The sequence below is a fragment of the Bemisia tabaci genome, chromosome 9, assembly GCF_918797505.1.
Source record: "Bemisia tabaci chromosome 9, PGI_BMITA_v3".
In the NCBI taxonomy this organism is placed as follows: domain Eukaryota; kingdom Metazoa; phylum Arthropoda; class Insecta; order Hemiptera; family Aleyrodidae; genus Bemisia; species Bemisia tabaci.
Genome location: NC_092801.1, coordinates 36,169,538 through 36,188,046, shown reverse-complemented (window position 1 = coordinate 36,188,046; position 18,509 = coordinate 36,169,538). Strand labels below are relative to the sequence as shown.

General features: G+C 40.6%; 1 protein-coding gene across 3 annotated transcripts in view; it reads left to right on the top strand.

Annotated features, from left to right (window-relative positions):
• LOC109036100 (orexin receptor type 2) overlaps positions 1 to 18,509 on the top strand; it is a 553,272-nt gene that overhangs the window by 257,469 nt on the left and 277,294 nt on the right. For all 3 annotated transcript variants that reach the window (XM_072304481.1, XM_072304480.1, XM_072304482.1), the window contains exon 2: positions 10,247 to 11,927. In XM_072304481.1, the coding sequence (XP_072160582.1) occupies positions 11,538 to 11,927 (390 nt within the window). In that variant the 5' untranslated portion in view covers positions 10,247 to 11,537. The remainder of the gene's footprint in view (positions 1 to 10,246; positions 11,928 to 18,509) is intronic.

Sequence of the window (18,509 nt, the reverse complement as noted above, 5' to 3'; positions counted from 1 at the left end):
TCGTTTAGTGGGTACGGAACACAGCGGCGTGCTTCACCCCCACATAACCGGGTCTTCCCATCTCACAGCGGTCGGGTCGGTTAGGGGTCGCTTCGGCGGCTCTTCACCAGCTGATGGTCGTTGCCGTCCCGGTATTCGGTGGGCCCTTTTCATGAGGGGCGTCTTGGCGACCCTCATGATGGGGGCACTGTAGCGAATTTTTCCCCTCATCACAAAAAAAAAAAAAAAAAAAAAAAAAAAAAAAAAAAAAAAAAAATTGTAAAATAAAAACGTTATTATCTTTGCTAGGATTAGGTTCCAGCAATTTTCAATGCAAGAATCGTGTTTTACGTGAAATTCTGGTTAAGAAACATGTATCAGAATGCTTGAATTCGTTCCTAGTTTATTGGTCCATTGCAGTAATTTTCAGGACATTGCATCAATGATTTTTTGTCTACGCACCTGTTTTGTCTAGTGGCTTACTTTCACTTGTAATATAAGCAACAGTGACTTGGTCCGAGGGTGTTGTTACGGTGATTCATTTTTTAAATGAAATGTTACTTTCTTCTTTTGATTCATCTTTTCAAATTGTCATTAGTGAATGTTGGTTTTATTTCTATCCTCAAAATTTTCAATATAATATAAACCTTTAATAAACCTTTCTTTTTTCTTTTTTTCTTCTTTTTTTTCCTTTTTTAAATAAAAAACTTCATTCGATTAACATTTTTAAAACCTGGCAAATATTTTTTAAAACCTTTTCAAAGCGACGGCATCGATATTAATCCCAATGAGCCCTAGTTGAGTTGAAAGAAAGTATACAAAAATGAATAAAAAAGGAAAATAAACCATGAAACATGCGATCTTTGGTTTTAGCCCATTTGTACATCGATCTTTTAGGGTCAAGTTTGTCCAATTTTGAGCATTTGGTTGAGCGTACACTGTGTTGCAGCACATTAACAGCACAAAATATAAAAGAAAATATTTAAGTGCTTTGGAAATCATTAAATTGACACGGAACCACCTTAATAGTTACAAACACATTATGCTTTCAGCATGGTTGGAAAAAACAGACGCACGGACAAAAAATTGTTGTTGAAATGTTCTATAACCCATTTATCAGAATGCATACCTTGTCCATGTGGTCCTTTCAATTGGCCGATTTTATTTTGGTGGTCATCATCTTGGTGCGAATCGGCAATCCAAATTCGTAAAAAGACCTTCTGCCAGAGAATATTTTCGTGTTGTATCTTTCGCGCAAAACTTTACCCGGTACAAAATTGGTGGTAATAATTAATCTGTTGAAAACCCTGCCGTCAGCGAAAGATACACGCTGTCGTAAAAACTACCGGAGCAGTCACATCTTGCTCCACTATGATAAGGAAGAACGCCTTACGAACCTTCAGCTGTTGCCATTTTTCCCTCAATAAAAAACGAATTTACCTGGGAAATTGCGAATATTTTTCCTCCAATTTTCCGAACGATTTTGTTGGCAATTTAACCTAAAATATCTGCAAATTTCTAGGAAAAATATGCCTAACTTTCCTCAAAATTTCATTTTTTATCCGGGAAAATTTGGCAACTTTCGAGTGCCCATACGGCGTTCTTTCATATCACGTCTAGCCGTTCCGCTAGTTTATTCCGTTTTTTCCCAAGGCGACGCGCTCACGATCAAAGTTGCCAGATTGCGCGACAAACCATTGATATTTTACGCTCAGTTGAATGGGGAAATGTGTTGGATTCTCAGCACAATCTGGCAACAATGCCACGATGATATCAATGTCGCGCGGTGTCCGTGGAACAAATTATCCCGCAAGTTTTCGAGTCGGCACTCTAACGGGTGTTGGATGTCCCCGAACTTTTTCCCTCAACTTTTGACGGCCGAAATCCTCACGATTTAACCATCACCGCTGCTGAGGTGCTGGACAGTCCGGAACTTTTATCCTGCGGACAAGCTGATTCCGCGGAATCAATGTTGTCGCGTTATCTGGAATTTATTTACAATTAATAGCTTTCTCAAAAGAGGAAAGAAGGCATACATGCACGGTTCTTAATGGGTCGGTTGAGCTGGTCACAGAATCCTGTTTCAATGCTCGATTCCCGTGTAGATCAGCTAAAATAATAAGATCCGTCCAAGCAGGAACATTTGCGTGGGCCCCTCAAACACGATTATCGATGAGTGATGCACTGATGACCCCCACTTTTAACTTAAAACTTGCAACGTGTGCAAAGGGCAATTAATACGCCGTTTTCCCTTACCGTTTCAGTATGACGAAGCGGATCCAGCATTTTGACAACACCGGATTTCCTCCATTTAAATCCATTTTTCCCATACTAAATAATCGATCTTTTTCGTAGCACCTAGTCCCTCCAAAAATCGATACATTTCCATGGGTTTAAATGGAGAAAAAACGATGTTACCAATGGAGATGTTGCATGTGTGAGGGATTTGCGATTTGACCATTGATTTTTATGTAAAAACTCGCGAGAAACACGATAATGTAACAGGTTTTCTCTGAAATCAATTCCCAAGCTCAAAAAACGCGCTCAAAGTTGAGGTCAAAATGGAGGAGACATCCCACGCTATCCTGAGAGTCCACCTCTGCACCAAGACTAACTCTCCATGCAAAGATAGGGAGCAAATACATTGACAACGCTACCACTTTCTTTGGGGACTCCTTAACTGAAAACACGGCAACCCTGCTAATGTATTTGCTCCCTATCTTTGCATGGAGAGCTTGTTTTGATGTAGAGGTGGACTCTCAGGATAGCGTGGGATATCCCCTCCATTTTGGCCTCAACCTGAGAGCTTTTTTTTGAGCTTTGATGTTGATTTCAGAGGAAACCAGTGGCACCATCGTGTTTCTCGCGAACTTTTACATTAGAATCGATGGTCAAATCGCAAATTCCTCACACAGACATCATCTCCATTTGCTGAATCCGCCAATGTGTTCACCAACCCTTGGCAGTGTATTCTCCCTGTGAAGATGCTCTACAACAGGAAAGTTCAACAAAATCGCCCATCGCTCAGGTTTGGCGGGAGTGTGTCGGTCGATGTATAAGCAAGTGCAGGCCTCGATTGGGTTGGATGTGATGAAAAAGCGAGGAGCATATAAATTAGGGTGTTCCGGATCAAAGGTGCGGTGTCCTGTCAACGCTGGCAGCGCGATTCCACGTCTCTCGGTCGAGAACCTCACCGCCAGAGGGCGCGCGGAGCGTGATGCACATGTCAATCGGTTCGTTCGGTATCACGTTTTTTTGTCGGGGAGGAATGCCGCGAGGCAAATGTGGCTGGTCCGAAACAAAATTCCTCGGAACACTCTCCTGGATGATCTGAAAAATAGCCCGTGCGAACGAGCGAGTTTGAATTTACACACGTTAAGCTTGAAAATAGGGGAAAATGCCGCCGGAAAGACGGCTTTGGTTCGATGAACTCAGAATCGATCCGATCCAACGTTAATACTGCCGTGCTAAGGAAGAACGCCGTATGAGCCTTCAGACGTTGTCATATTTCCCTCAACAGAAACCTAATTTACTAGGATAATTTTGAATATTTTTCCTCAATTTTTTCAGACAATTTTGTTCGCAATTTCATCTAAAATGTCTAAAAATTTCAAGGAAAAATACGAATAATTTTCTTTAAAAATACATGTTTTATCCGAGGCAATTTGACAACTCGCGAATGTTCATACGGCGTTTTTCCTTAGCACGGCAGAATACTTGTGATTGCGCAGAGGTGAAAAGAAAACCAGCCATCTTTGCAGGGGCCTTTATTGAAAAAAAAAATCATAAAAAATACAATTGACCACAAGACAAGGTACGAATTTCAGCATTCTGATATATGATTCTCGATCAAAATTTCACGTAATACACGATGCGCACAACGAAAATTACCGAAATTAGAGTCCCTTAAGGCGCACTGGCTTGTTTCATATTCAAAAGCTACACGCATACTGTCGTAAGTGCATTGCGCTGTTCCATCTTACATCACGGCGCGAGGATACGACTATTCGTGCTTGATGGATGTCCATGTTGCATGCGCATAATTGAAGGCGCCTGGCCTGCCTCATTTGTTTTGCCGGCTGCGCTGATCTGTTTTAACTAGTCCACGATTAAAACTTTAAAAAAGGCACATCTAGAGTCCCTTTATACTGAGAGTTAAGACAACGCCCCCTCATGGAGTCACAAACGGGAATAAAGTTTACACAAATTAAACGTTTTACGTAATCTTTGATCGGCTCATCCGCAAATTCCTTTCACCGTTTCTTCTCTCATTCCGTTTGTTCCTTGTCAAACCCGTAATTCCTCGGTCCATTCCAGATTATAATCTTTGCAATTGGTGAACATGTAATCTTTATTCCCGTTTGTGACACGGTGGAGGCCTATAATACTGTAACCAATCAGAAATTGATTCACATTGTCTTAACTCTCAGTATAAAGGGACTCTAATGGAATTCAATTCTTTAGGGCGATATTTAATGTGTTTTGATGCGTGAATTCAAACCTCCCGCTCATGGAAACTCAATGCTCTACGTGATTCACGTCGCGTGCTGAACGTTGTCATGATGAAAGTTTCTGCGATGTAAATATCTGGCAACCTCAATCTTGAAGCTTTGGCCCGGCTACAGCAAATTGCTCATAGTTTGAGCAACACATGGTGGGAAATGAACATTGCGAAGCTCGATTGAGAAGCTTGTCTAAACCGTCGTAGTGCGGGAATTGACTCACGTAGAGCTTTGAGTCACTTATGAGCGGACAGTTCAAATTTCCCGTAACCAATGTGAAATAAAAACGTTAATATCTTCGTTAGGAATTGGTTTCGGTAATTTTCGTTGGGCGAATTGAGTTCTATGTAAAATTTTGGTTATAACACATGTATCAGAATGCTTAAAGTACCTTGTCTAGTGGTACATTATAACTTAAAACAACAGAGAAAGGGCTGATTTTCAAACAATGTGTTTCAACTATATGTATGACGGAGAGGGTCCACATACAGAGGGATACCAACCCTTATTCTTTTTGTTCCTCTCTTAGCGCTTAAGGGCTGGTAAAATCACTGAATAAGTGCAGCATGTAATAACTTCAAAGATTGACAACAGTTTTTTCCCTTCCAAAGTTGCATGTGCCAAGTTCAATGAATTTTTGGTTCCGAGGGTTTCAATGGACCCAATGACGATATTTCCTTCATAAAAGCACTCTACGCTAGTGTGTAAAAGAAGAACGTCATATGAACATTCCGTCGCCAAATTTCAAAAATGTCCAAAAGAGATGGTAGAGTGTTTATACTAAGGTCATTTTTATAAACCTTCTTTGAATTCCTATGTTGAAGGTATTTTAGATGTAAATAATACAATAAGTGTTGAGTTTCTGGATAAAGTGTCTCATTTTTATCCTTTATTAAATCTCAGATCTCATTTTGAGTTTATTTCCAAGGACAGAAAAGATGGAGGAGACAAATATTAAAAATTGTCTCCATACCAAGCTCCACCAAACAGCTGTCGCAAAATAACATCCGAGCGAGCAATTACAGGAAGAGCTTTTTAATGTCGACTGTATTCTCTGAACGCAGTAAAATCTTACACTATCTTGAGACACAAAATCTGACAAGCAAATAATTCGCTCAAATTGGATAAACTTAATATACGAGGGTAGCTTAAGAGTAATTTGCATTAATGCATTTAGATTACACTCGAAAATATTCTTCAGTAAGTTTCGCGAGTTGCGAATAAACTTTGAAGAGAGCTCCCCGGTGGCCTTTGAGTCTTCGCGACGGTTTCGGCGGTCAAATTTAATTTACTCCTCCTCAGAATGCGTGTTTCTTTCTTTTCCCTTGTTGCCAAACTCCCTAATTTTGCCCAAGAACTATTTCTAATTATGTCTTTTTACCATCAGGCATATCCTCAATTGTCAGTGAATTTTACCAAAATGTGTCAGGAAAATGAGGGAAATGTCAGGGAATCCCTTGTTGCTTCGTTTTACCATGATGTTGAAAACCGCCATAAGAGTGTTTTATTGCTATCAAATTCTCTCTACTACTATACAAAATGTTTGCAATTTTTTTTAAATACTTCTCTTCGAATTTCTGAGAGCTTTTATTTGAAACTTGATCACCTATATCAGAAAATATGAAAATATAATAAACACATTATCTCAAAAATGGAAATTTATACAGAATAAGTTTAGCATCATGCGAATGTTCATACGGCATTTTCCCAGTAGAGAAGCGTTATTATGTAGCTTTACAAATGGACTACATTTTGCAATTTGGAACTATGAAGTCTAGCCCGGTTCAAAAACAACGTATGTGCCATTAGTTTCCCTATGCACATAAGTGTTTTTTCCAGAAGAGCCAGAATTTATAGTTCTAAATTGCAAAATGCAGTTCAAATGTTCTCCATTGGAGAGGATTACCGGAGCCGGAGACTCTAAAGACATACCCTTGTGAATTTCACGATTAAAAATGAGATTAAATTTGCTTTGATTTACTATCACTTATTTCTCGCCATGATATCGCAAATTTCACTACAGAAGTAGAACTGAGTGTTGAGTGAATTAAGTGAACAACAGCTGATATTGAATTTGAATGTATTAACCATGATAGCTATTAAATTTTGCTCGTTACATTTCGACCGCAATTATTTATTTTTTGTAATTTCAACACGCTATGAGTTTCTGATTTACATTTAAATAAAGAGGAAAACTATTACATCGAAAGAAAGGTACCCTTCTGACATTCAGGATGTTGAAGAAACATGTATGGTATCTATCAGTCCTCATGCAACCGCATCACCCGTATACCTCATATCGCGGAGCATGAATATTTATTCATACATATAACGAGATCGGTAAGAGGTGTTAGTATTCAGAGCAGTCGTGCATTTTTTTCACATTTTGAATTTTAGGTTAGGAGATAGCTTTTTCCAATGATAAGTATATATTTTTTTCCATTATTTAGATTGCTTTTTAGCATGTTGCCATGTATGGATGTTTTCTGTATAAAACAATTCCTATTACATGAGAGATGAGACCTTTTTTCACAAAATTTGAAGCTCCCGAAACCTTCCGTAGCTTATTCAAAAACAGACCCAGATAAGACAATTTGCTGATTTAGCATTACAAATATCAAAAATTAGCCCGTCCAAATACTGCCTCGATTACCCTGACCTACCTCCCAGTTAAGACTCCATTGCATGGTGCGCCGAAAAAAATAGTTGCTGAAATAACATCTCGGATGTTACTTTTTTTCAACTTTTTGCAGCAATTTTTTTCCGGTGCGTAAACATCTCTGCAAGGGTTGTCAAGCCAGCATCCAGGGATCTCTAGACCAATTTTTGACAGCCAAAATGCTACCCTAGCAAATCATTTTTACTCTGGTGGAATTTTGAGAAAGCTGTCTTCAATAGGATGAAAAACATCTTCCAATATACGAAGGTAAGATGCCCTGAAAATTATTTTGACCGTCTGCCAACGTCGGATCGAAGGAGGCACTTCATTCATATTTCATCCCTTCTCCGATAGAAAGCGGGGTGCAGGGCATCAAGACTCTCAAGTGAAAGTACCCTGGCTGTTGCACGTAATAGGGCACTTGATTCCGTCCCTTCCCTCCAGCCCTCCGCCACCCTGGGGTCACAGCCTAGCAGTTCCGAGGATCCCTTCCACCTCCACCACCTGATCTGACCGCCGGGGGGGAGGGGGGGTCTAAGCACCTTGTCCCCTAAATTATTCACTCGTTCGTGATCAATTTATTCATGGATTAGCTTCACTCAAAGGAGTTGTAGAGTTGTTTTCCGCTGCTACGTGATTTTCAGTGGCGTGGCTTGCTTTGCGATATATCGATTGATCTGTTACTCAAACCTACAGAAAAGGATCAATAAACAGGGTGTTTCCAACGAACGCCTTAATTATCGATTCTTTACTATAGCTTCAAATGGAGAAATATCGATAATCGATGTCTCGACGGAGGGAATGTTTGAGAGTGTACGCCCCCGCGCTTGGTTCCGCGGAAGTCCTTCTAACTAACTAGGAGCTTATACCGGAACTTTTAATTTTTTTTTAGAACTTTTAATTCGTAGTCGAGTCAACTTTTCATCGCATCGGATCCACTCGTCTATGATTTCGACCGGATCGAGGACTTATCATGGATGGATGAAAAATATCCGCTCCGCGGTGGATATAAACGCACGGTCTTGCCCGCTGCCACACACTGGAGCGATTTAGGAGATGTCAGACAACATCTGGAAACTTTGAAAGCTCGTACTTTCGGAAATGTAAAAAAAAAAGCCCAAGAGTGACATTGGTTTTTCCGTGAAATTTATTCCTTTTAGAGACACCCCTTGAAATTGAATTTGTGACGAAATAAACTTAAAAATTAGGAATTTCAGCCAAAAATTGTATCAAATTTTTGAAATTTTTGTAAAACTTTTTCTTACCGATTTTTCTAAAAATTGTTGTTGATTCTACACTACAGCTGTTTCGAGCTAACGCTCATCGCAGGTGATTTAAAAAAATGTATAAAAACTAAAATGACGATGCGTTTTCGCGATCGCGAGTGGCTCGGTATCCGCGTCCGCGTTCGCATTCGTGACGTGACTGATAAGAAAAAGTTTTAAAAAAATTTCAAAAATTGATAAAGTATGGCCGATAAAGTCAACAACAGAAGTGATAAAAATTTTATGTCCGACTTCTCTCACTTCTCATTCCACTGTGCGGCGTACTGTCATGCCAGCGCGGAACGCGCACTGGCGCCTACAAACCTAAGTGGATACTTGACGCATTGCGCAATGCTAGAAGTATCCACTTAGGTTTGTAGGCGCTGGTCGGCTGCCCGCCGCGCCAGAGCGGTGGTGGTGAACACTATTGTCACAATGATCCCGATTAAGCTGAGTTTAGCCTAAGCGATCAAAATTTTCAGCCGTACTTCGAACAATAAATTATGCTTTAAATTGTGTTGAGCGTAGTTCATAATGAATATTTTTTGAAGCTGAAAGCAGCGTCAACGAACTTTATCTGCTGTTCTCTTAAACTTGGGATTTATCGCTCCGTAACTTTTGAACTGCTCTTGAACGGTCGGTTTTTAGAATTTTTGCAGAAAATTAAGTGGAATTAAGCCCTCTAATCTGGAGTGTAGTTATCTCACTTTACTTTTTGCCCGTGAGAGCACTAGTACATGCACATAACTCCATTACAATTGGACGTATTTCTTTCAAACGGAACTATGTGCAACTATGTGTGAGCTCTGTTATGCACATGTTCTTATGGATCTCGGGGCTCATGTCTTAATGCGCATAGTTCCGTTTGGCAGAAATACGTACAATTAAGGGGCTAGGAGGACGAGACGCGTAAGTGCAGTTTTTGCTATTTCGAGAAATTCGTGTTCCAAGTTTTTGAAATTACACGGATCCTTATGGCGGAAAGAAAGTTCGATTTGACTTTTTGATGCTTAAAAATTGGAATTTGGGAGCGAGTTTTTTACAGAATATGCGTTGAGATTACTTTTACTTGAACTCATTATTATCCTAATTTCTTCAAAAACTGCACTTACGCGTCTTGTCCTCCAAGCCCCTGAATTGATCTCTGTGCGAGTCAATCAACAATGCTTCATGGTTCTTTCCTTTTATTATATGAAATTCCGAGTTTCATTTTGCTCATTACACCGCGCTTTATAATATTTTATTCTGTAAAATTTTGTACCAAAAAAAAATAGGGAATCTCAACAAAACCAAACTTTAAAATAATTTTTAACTGCTTGGTTATTTTTTTTTTTTTTTTTATTTTTTTTTTTAAATAAAAGAAAATCAATATTGAAGATATTCAGAGCCTTAATTAAAAATGTAAGTACCGAAGTTTAAACAAATATCATCAACAGCTAGTTTACAAGAAGTAAACTGCTTCAACTCACGTTATATCGACGGTGAAACTACCAGACCACGTATCTCGTTTGCGGTGTTTAAAAATCTCCACTCACATTTTATTTTTTTGAAGGAGATCAAATCAATATCATTCATTACAATTTTCACAGATTTTTCTCCGCACAAAGAGGAAAAATCACGGAAGTTTTCACGAACTGACGTTGAGTAGTTTTCTATTTAAAAAATAAAGTATGACAGGAAGTCTGCGACGTCGCAAACCGAGATACGTGGTTTGGTAGTTTCACCGTCGATATGTATGTTTATTCAGATTGTAACTTCAAGTGTGCTATTACCGAATACGGTCAAGATCTATCATTGCACTCAGCGAGCCTAATTTCCCTCTTCCTTTCTCTCTGTTGCAGGTGTGGCCAAATATCACTGCAGCTCCCAGTGATGTTTAACATGCTCTTCAACAGTCCTCTCATTCCATCGCGGGAAATCATCTCCGATACGAAACGGATAAAAATGCAAATAACGCAACCCATAAATGCAAATAAACGGACTCATACGGTCATCAATAAATGACCTCTTTCAGGGTTCGAATCCTTTTAAAGCTTTGAATGGCACTACATGGTGATGTTTGCAATTGGATTGAAGGCCTCATCTCTGGTCTGGATTTAGATTCGTCCTGGTTATTATTTAAGCTGCACAGTGATGCTCAGCATGAAAGTTTCAACTTCAGTCAAATATGAAACATTTTTAAGATCAAAGCTTCAAAATTCAATGAATTTAGATGTGCTGGACCGTTTGAGCTCAACGAGTGAAGCAATTTTGTATTCATACTGATCGTGAGATAAAAAGTCTGCCTCTCTTCTATATTTAAATCAAGTGGAATGTCGTATCAAGACTGAAATACACCGTGGTAAATTCTTTAACAACCTGATATCACCTTTCTAAACCCAATTGAAAATCAGGATCTCTCGAAACCACCTTTCAACATCATCCTAATGTAATTATAACCACATCTCAAGTCAATCAACCTAATCGGTACTGCATTTTAAGATCGCGCCTACCAAGCAGCCTAAACATACTATTCTCTGAGACGAGGTGCAAATTACCGCATTTTCCAGCAACGTATCTTAAAGTCATATTTCTCAGTGACTCTCCTCACCACTTTTCAAAGTCGCGGTTGTCTCGGTGAAGTCTCTCCAGGTCACAACTTTCTCAAAGAAGTATCTCTCTGCGTAGCGTGCCATGGTCACGACTTTTTAGGCAAAAGATCTTAAAGATACGACTCTTTGAGACGCATCGTAAGGTCCCCAGCAACTTGTATCATAGTTACACATCTCTGAGCGACTCTCCTTACCATTTTTCAGAGTCGCGATTGTCCCGATGACACCTTTCAAAGACACGACTTTCTATCTCTAAGTCGCGACTTACTCAGTGTATCTCTCAGTGCCGCTTTTCAAGGCCAGCACCTCCTCCAGGTCGTCTTTACTCCGCGTTTCAAGGCCAGCACTTCTTCCGTGCCGTCCTTACTCCGCGTTTCAAGGCCGGCACTTCTCTCGGGGCCGTCTCTACTCCGCGTTTCAAGGCCAGAACTTCTCCCGGGATCTTCTCTGCTTCACATTCAAGGCCAGCGCCTCTTCCGGGCCGTCTCTGCTCCGCGTCTCAAGGTCAGCACTTCTTCCGGCAACAAACCCACCGTCGACGATGACGCCTCTAGAAGACCTGGACGCGATCCCGCTTGACCTGTTCGACCCGACGAACTCCTCGAACCTGACGTGCAACAACGAGTACTGCCTGCCGGACGACGAGTACGTGGACCGGATCAAGGACTACATCGCGCCGTCCCCCTTCGAATGGGTGCTCATCTTCATGCACATGTGCGTCTTCGTCGTGGGTCTCGTCGGGAACGCCCTCGTCTGCGTCGCCGTCTACCGGAACCGGGCCATGCGGACGATCACCAATTACTTCATCGTCAACCTCGCCGTGGCCGACTTCATGGTCATCCTCTTCTGCCTCCCGCCGACCGTCGTCTGGGACGTCACCGAAACCTGGTTCATGGGCACCGCGCTCTGCAAGATCGTCCTCTATATTCAGGTAAACCACCCTTCTTCCTCTCCTTCTTCATTCTCTTCCTTTCTTCGTCTTTTTCACACTGGAAAAAAAACACATTGGATCTAGAGTCCAGACTCTTACAAACATCGACAAGAAAATGGATTATTGATTCAATCAGATTTAAGCTTAAATCAAGAACCAAGCCTCTTAATTTGAGCGGAGTTCCTTTTGATTTAAGCTTAAATCTGATTGAATCAAGAGTCCTTATACTTGTCAATGTTTTCAAGAGTCTGAATTCTAGATCAAATGTGTTTTTTTTCTAGTGCAGGGTTGCCACAGTCCGAGAAACGGGGGAAATGTTAGGGGAAAATTATCAAGTCACATTTTTGCTTATTAGAACGGGTTTGACATTTCGAACGACAAATTTTGCCCGAAAACTATTTCTAATTATGTCTTTTTACCATCTGGCATGTCTTCAATTGTCATTGGATTTTACCAAAATGTGTCAGGGAAATGTCAGGGAATTTTATTCTCTAAATTTTGTGGCAACCCTGCTTTTCCTACTTTTTTGACTAGGGTTAACGTCCTGTTGGCAGCATATCAACGGCGTAAGTCCGCAATCGCATATCTCGTTTTCGGTGTCTGAAAATCTCCGCCTCTATGTTCTTTTTTAAAGAAGAACAAATTGACACCATGCCGTGAAGTTTTTGCCAATTAGCTTCGCACAGAGTAGAAGTATCATGGCAGTTTTCAAGAATTTCCGTTACGGCGTTTTTCCTTTATGCTAGTTATACGCTCAAATTTCCATCAATTTCCGATCAAATGGTGACTGGTACGCACCACCTACCATCAAATGTCTGCGGCCTGCAAAAATTTGATGGTAGACGATGGAGCTGTGGGGCTCAACCTTCATCTGATTTCCACACAACCGTGCTTATTCCATGCTTATTTCAATCAACACGTTGTTTTAATTAATTTTACTCATCAATCTAGATAACTCTCGACCTCCATCTTAGTCATAATTTTGATCGGAATTTGACGGAAATTTGAGCATGTAACCAGGCTATTTGCACGGCAGCATAGTGTTTCTCGCTAAATTTCACACAGGAATCAGTGCTTAAAGCGCAAATTCCTAAGTTAGGAATCCTAACACATGCTAGAGCTCCATTCACGCCTCGGCACCGTCCGGCACGGAGCCGTTTAAATACACTTTGTCTAAACGAGTTAATTGATACGTTGCGTCATTATCGCTTTCCGGGTGGGGAGGCCGCCCGAAAAATGCCCCTTTTTCCGAGCGATTAAGCTTTAATTAATCCGCACCATAGTTGTGCCTGGCACGTTCGGCCGTTTGGGTGCGGTAACCTGTTTTTAGGTGAGCTCGCCCTTCTGCTCATCGATTTCGTATAATTCGAGAGTGACTGCCCCTACCGTGACCTCCAAAGCGGGTTCAAAGACTCCAGACGCCACCCGTGGTCAGTTCGTTAATGGACGTCGTTTCAGGGACACACGAGGGAGCTATAAACGATTTCGATTCCTGTGGGCCTGTGAGTGTGCAAACATTTCAAAATCATGAGTTGAAAAACACTGACTCCGTGAGTTTAAATATTAGAACCAAAGAGGAGTGGCATGCTGCCAGCGCGTAACGCGCAGTGGCCCATACAAACCTAAGGGGATACTTCACGCATTGCGCGATGCTTGAAGTATCCACTTAGGTTTGCAGGGGCCGATGCGCCGGCCACGCCGCTGCTTGCCACGGCGCCTCAAGCAACTATTTCACCACGGAGGTGTTGCACAGTATCATACGAAATTGAAGGCGATCCAACAAATTAAGAATTGCAGGCATCCTCTGAGAGTACGGAGCTTTCCTCGCAAAATAAATCAAGATGTTATGGCACAAAAAGAGAGCGGGAGTCCAAAAACTCACTAAATTCTAGCATCCACATTTAATGACTATTAGCATAATTTTGAATCAAGTGAAAAGCTCTTGATAAACATCTCATGTTGACGGGGTTTGATATGGCTGCAATAAGTCACATTTTTGGGGGGAAATAAGTCGAGAATGGTTTCGAATCCACTGGTCGTAAATTTTCTCCTCTTGAAAATTTAAAGTCAATAAAATATTCGTAACTCATAAAAATAATCATTGAATTTTGCTATTAACATTAAGTTTCCTGGAGGAATAAACGTTTAGACCTATTTTTCTCGGCTCGAACCTGAGAAATCCATGCAGTTTGTGCAAACATTTCAAAATCATGGGTTGAAAAACGCTTAATCACACGAGTTTATTTAAATATTAGAACTAAACAGGAGCGGCGCAGCGTGCTGCCAGCGCGTAATGCGCACTGGCCCCTACAAACCTAAGGGGATACTTCACGCATTGCGCAATGCTTGAAGTATCCCCTTAGGTTTGTAGGCGCCAATGCGCTGGCCAGTTGCTCGCCGCGCCGCAGCGTGCCACGGCGCCTCAAGCAAGTATTTCACCACAGAGGTGTTGCACAGTATCGTACAAAACTGAAGGCGCTGCAACATATTAAGAATGACACGCATCCTTTAAGAGTACAGAGCTTTCCTTGCAAAATAAATCAAGATACTACGGCACAAAAAGAGAGCGGAAGTCCGAAAACTCACCGAGTCCTAGCATCCATATTTAATAACGTTTAGCATAATTTTTAAATTTCATCAGAGGAAACAGTGACTCAATTTAGGCAGAAACATTCTTGAGTATGCCGTCAAGAGGATTTTATTTTGAAACAAGAATAGAATAGCTGAATGAAAGCGGGTTTCTGCTTGATGTAAGTGACTTTTCTTCTTACGTGAGCATCTTTTCTTCTTTAAATAGGCATTATTTTCTTTTTTGATTTACACGAAAATCTTCTCGGCGGTAAATTTGAGCATATTTTTGTTCAAATCAAATCACTTTTTTCTACATTGAAGTTCACACGTCATAATGCGCATAGTTCCGTTCGATAGAAATACGTTCGATTAATTTCAATTTCACCGAAATTTCCTCCGTATTTATTGTGCGTTTCCTCAATGTAATTTTCAATTTTAGCATCGGTTATTCTCCACTATAGAAGCGGCGAAACTGCTTAAAAAATTCTACTCGTAATCCACGGCTCGGCGTCTCGGGACGCGGCATTTTAGGAGGAGCCTTTTTAAACGTGATACGACTCCATAAAAATCTGTGTATTTTCGGCCCCCAGCGGCACCGGCACCCGCTCGGCGTCCGACCGATAAAACGAGAACTCCGGCGGCCCGAAGAGCTTTATTTTAATCAAGTGGAAGCTTCCTGGCAACCCGTTGCCGTTTCTGCGGATTCATCGGATTATTCCCGTCGTCCCATCGACGATCCGTAAAATACGCGGTGTGACAAGAATGCTCCGTGTTACATTACTCTCGTCACCTTCGGAATCTCGCGGAGCATTCACAGGACCTCTTCGCCTTTCTTTAAAAATAGACTGGCCTTGAGGATCCGCGCTTTTGAAAATCGGAACTTAGTGAAACTTAGTTCGATTGGATTGCGTTCGGCTGAAGAATACCGAACCTTCTCGAAACTAGAGTCCTTTTATACTGAGATTCAAGACGATGTTAATCCATTTCTGATTGGTTCCCGTATGTAAGGCCTTCACAGTGTCATAAACGGGAATAAAGATTACATTTTCACCGATTGCAGAATCTTGAATGGACCAGGGGATTACGGGTTCGGTAAGGAAAAAACGGAATGAGAGAAGAAACGGAGGAAGGAATTTGAGAATGGGCCGATCAAAAGATTACAAAAAACGTTCAATTTCTGTAATCTTTATTCCCGTTTGTGACTCCATGAGGGGGTGTTGTCTCGACTCTCAGTATAAAGGGACTCTACCCGAAACCAGATGATCGATTTGTTAGATTTTGGTAAAAAGAATCATGAATAAAGCGCGATAATATTACGGATTTTCTCATTCGTTGCTAACAGGTGGGCCGAATTGTTTGGAGGCCATTCAAAAAATACGTAACGCTGAAAGTCGAATGTTTTTACTCTCCCGTAAAGCTTCCGCGGTACAGCTTTTCATCTCTCTAAAAACATTACGTAACGCTCTATCCGAAATTTTATAACCTTCCAGTTCGTATCTTATAAACTTCTATTTCATAACTTAGAAACGTCCAGTTCTTAACTAATGAATATCCAGATCGTAACTTATGAATGTGCAGTTCGTAATTAATCAACGCCCAGTTCGTTATTTTCTGTTGAATGCATTCTATTCATTCATTTTAACAAAGTCATATGGTTGTCCAAGGGAGGAACCTCCAAAAAACAAAACTTTGGCTGACAATAATCGATTCTTTTGCATTCCGCGTTATGGTCTGAGGAAAGCACACACTCCCTTTGAAAACTTAAATGGGAGTCGGTTAATATTTACCAAAGTTATAGGAAATTTGATAATACCCATTGGAAAAGAAATAAGCAGGGAAGAACACGTACTGTTGAATTTTACCCCTCATTGAATGCTGATTTGTAAATTAATTACTCTGATCAAAAAGATTATCACTATTTTCAAATTGATCAAAAAGATTATCACTATTTTCAAACTGATCTCTCAAAAGCTCATCAGCGGTCTGAGTCTAACAGATGCATAGTTCGAGTCAGTGATGATCTTACGTTGACACATGCTGTATTTTATTAACATGGATGAACATCCAAGTTTGTACAAGTACAACAGTTGTTTAACAGTTCCTAAATAGCTTCATCGGTTGTCAATTTCAATGGTTCCACCTCAAACAAACTCGATTTTAACGTGAACTGAATCAACCTAATTCATCTTGAAAGACCGTATACTATTCCGTACTATGAACATCATCCCGATGAAAAAGGAAACAAAGAGTTCCGATGTGACAACCAGGGTATTGGAAAACATTCAAAAGCTCTCTTTGCAGGTTTAACTGCAACTGGCGTTACATTGACATCAAGGGATGTAAAATTTACGTCTTGGAAGGTGCAGTTAATAGCAGGTAGAATTAAATTAACACTGAAGGTTGTTACCGTTTTTTAAACGTCCAGGATTGTGTACTTTCAGTTTTTTTCTGAATGACCTCCTAGAATTCATGGGAAATTCAGGGAATGCGCACGGTTTATAATTCCAGAAACCGTGCTTTCGTGTCGATCTCTCCTGCTTCAAACTTTCAGTCTGTTTTAGTAACGCTGTTCCTCGACCACGTGGCAGCGTCGGATCGTCATAAAACGGGTCGTTCCCCTACCACTGAAATTCGTGACCTCCTGTAAGACCAAGATGGGGCTGCAGGGAGGGGGGGGGGCATAAAAATCACCCGAAAAGGTATCTGCATCAACGGATGCTTGAGTGCTATGAGGCCAGTAGCAGGCAAGGGAGGGCAGGACTAATTTCCCTCCGAATTGGAGCCCAGAATCGTCCTCCTCACAGAACTAATCTCTCTTTTAATCGTCCCAAACACCCAACCCCCTTCGCCACCGCAACTTCCATCACTGCAACCTGTTTACATTTTCCGCGACACGCCCGCGCTTGCCAAACTTAGCTGTTTTGAAACTGTTTTGTTTAAAAGTAAGCATCCGCCTGCGGGGGAATATTTAAATTGATAAAGAGAGCAATACTGCCTTGCTAAGGAAAAACGCCGTACGAACCTTCAGGCGTAACCGAATTTCCTTTGATAAAACACGAATCTCCTTGTAAACTTGAGGATATTTTCCTCCCAATTTTTCAGATAAGTTTGTTCACTATTTTACCGAAAGTTTCTGAAAATTTAAAGGAAAAGAATTCATAGCGTTCCTTAAAAATAAACATTTTACCGGAGGAAATTTTGCAACTCGCGAATGTTCATACGGCGCTCTTCCTTAGCACGACAGAATAGACAAGGAGTTATATTTGTATTCCCACATTAACTAGAAATGTATCAGTGAGAACTAAAACAAACTAACTCGGTAACTCGGAAATGCTAAATTTTCATTAAAGACGATCAATTTCAATAAAAGGTATTGAAGCTAGGGCATCTGTTCAAATTTGGACCTTTAAAGTGTCCTTAAGTACTTGTCTTTCGACACCAAAAATATTTTTCATAGACTAACTTCTACACTTGCTGTACAGTTTTGTATGGGTCTTGATTATTTTAATTTTTCGAGTTGGTGTGTTTTCGTCCTCACTGATTCGAATGTAACTGAGCATTATATTGCATTTTTAAAAAGTGACGGATTTCCTCCGAAATAATTAGAGAAGCATTCAAAGACTGCAAACGAACGCAGAAAAGAATGTACAATCGTCGAATACCATTCAACGATGGATGATATTCGATCGCGAAAATTTGTTTTTAGAAGTCTCGTAGGGTGTTGACACACAACCTGAAGAAAAAACCCACCCATTCTGCTGCCGCATGAATTCCCCTCATTCTTGCATACATATTGAAATCATACATTAACTAGAAATGTATAAGAGCATTATATTGCCTTTTTAAAAAGTGACAGATTTCCTCCAAAATAATCAGAGCAGCATTCAAAGATTGCAAACAAACGCAGAAAAGAATGCACAATCGTCGAACACCATTCAACGGTGAAGGATATTCGATCGCGAAACTTTGTTTTTAGACGTCTCGTAGGGTGTTGACACACAACCTAAAGAA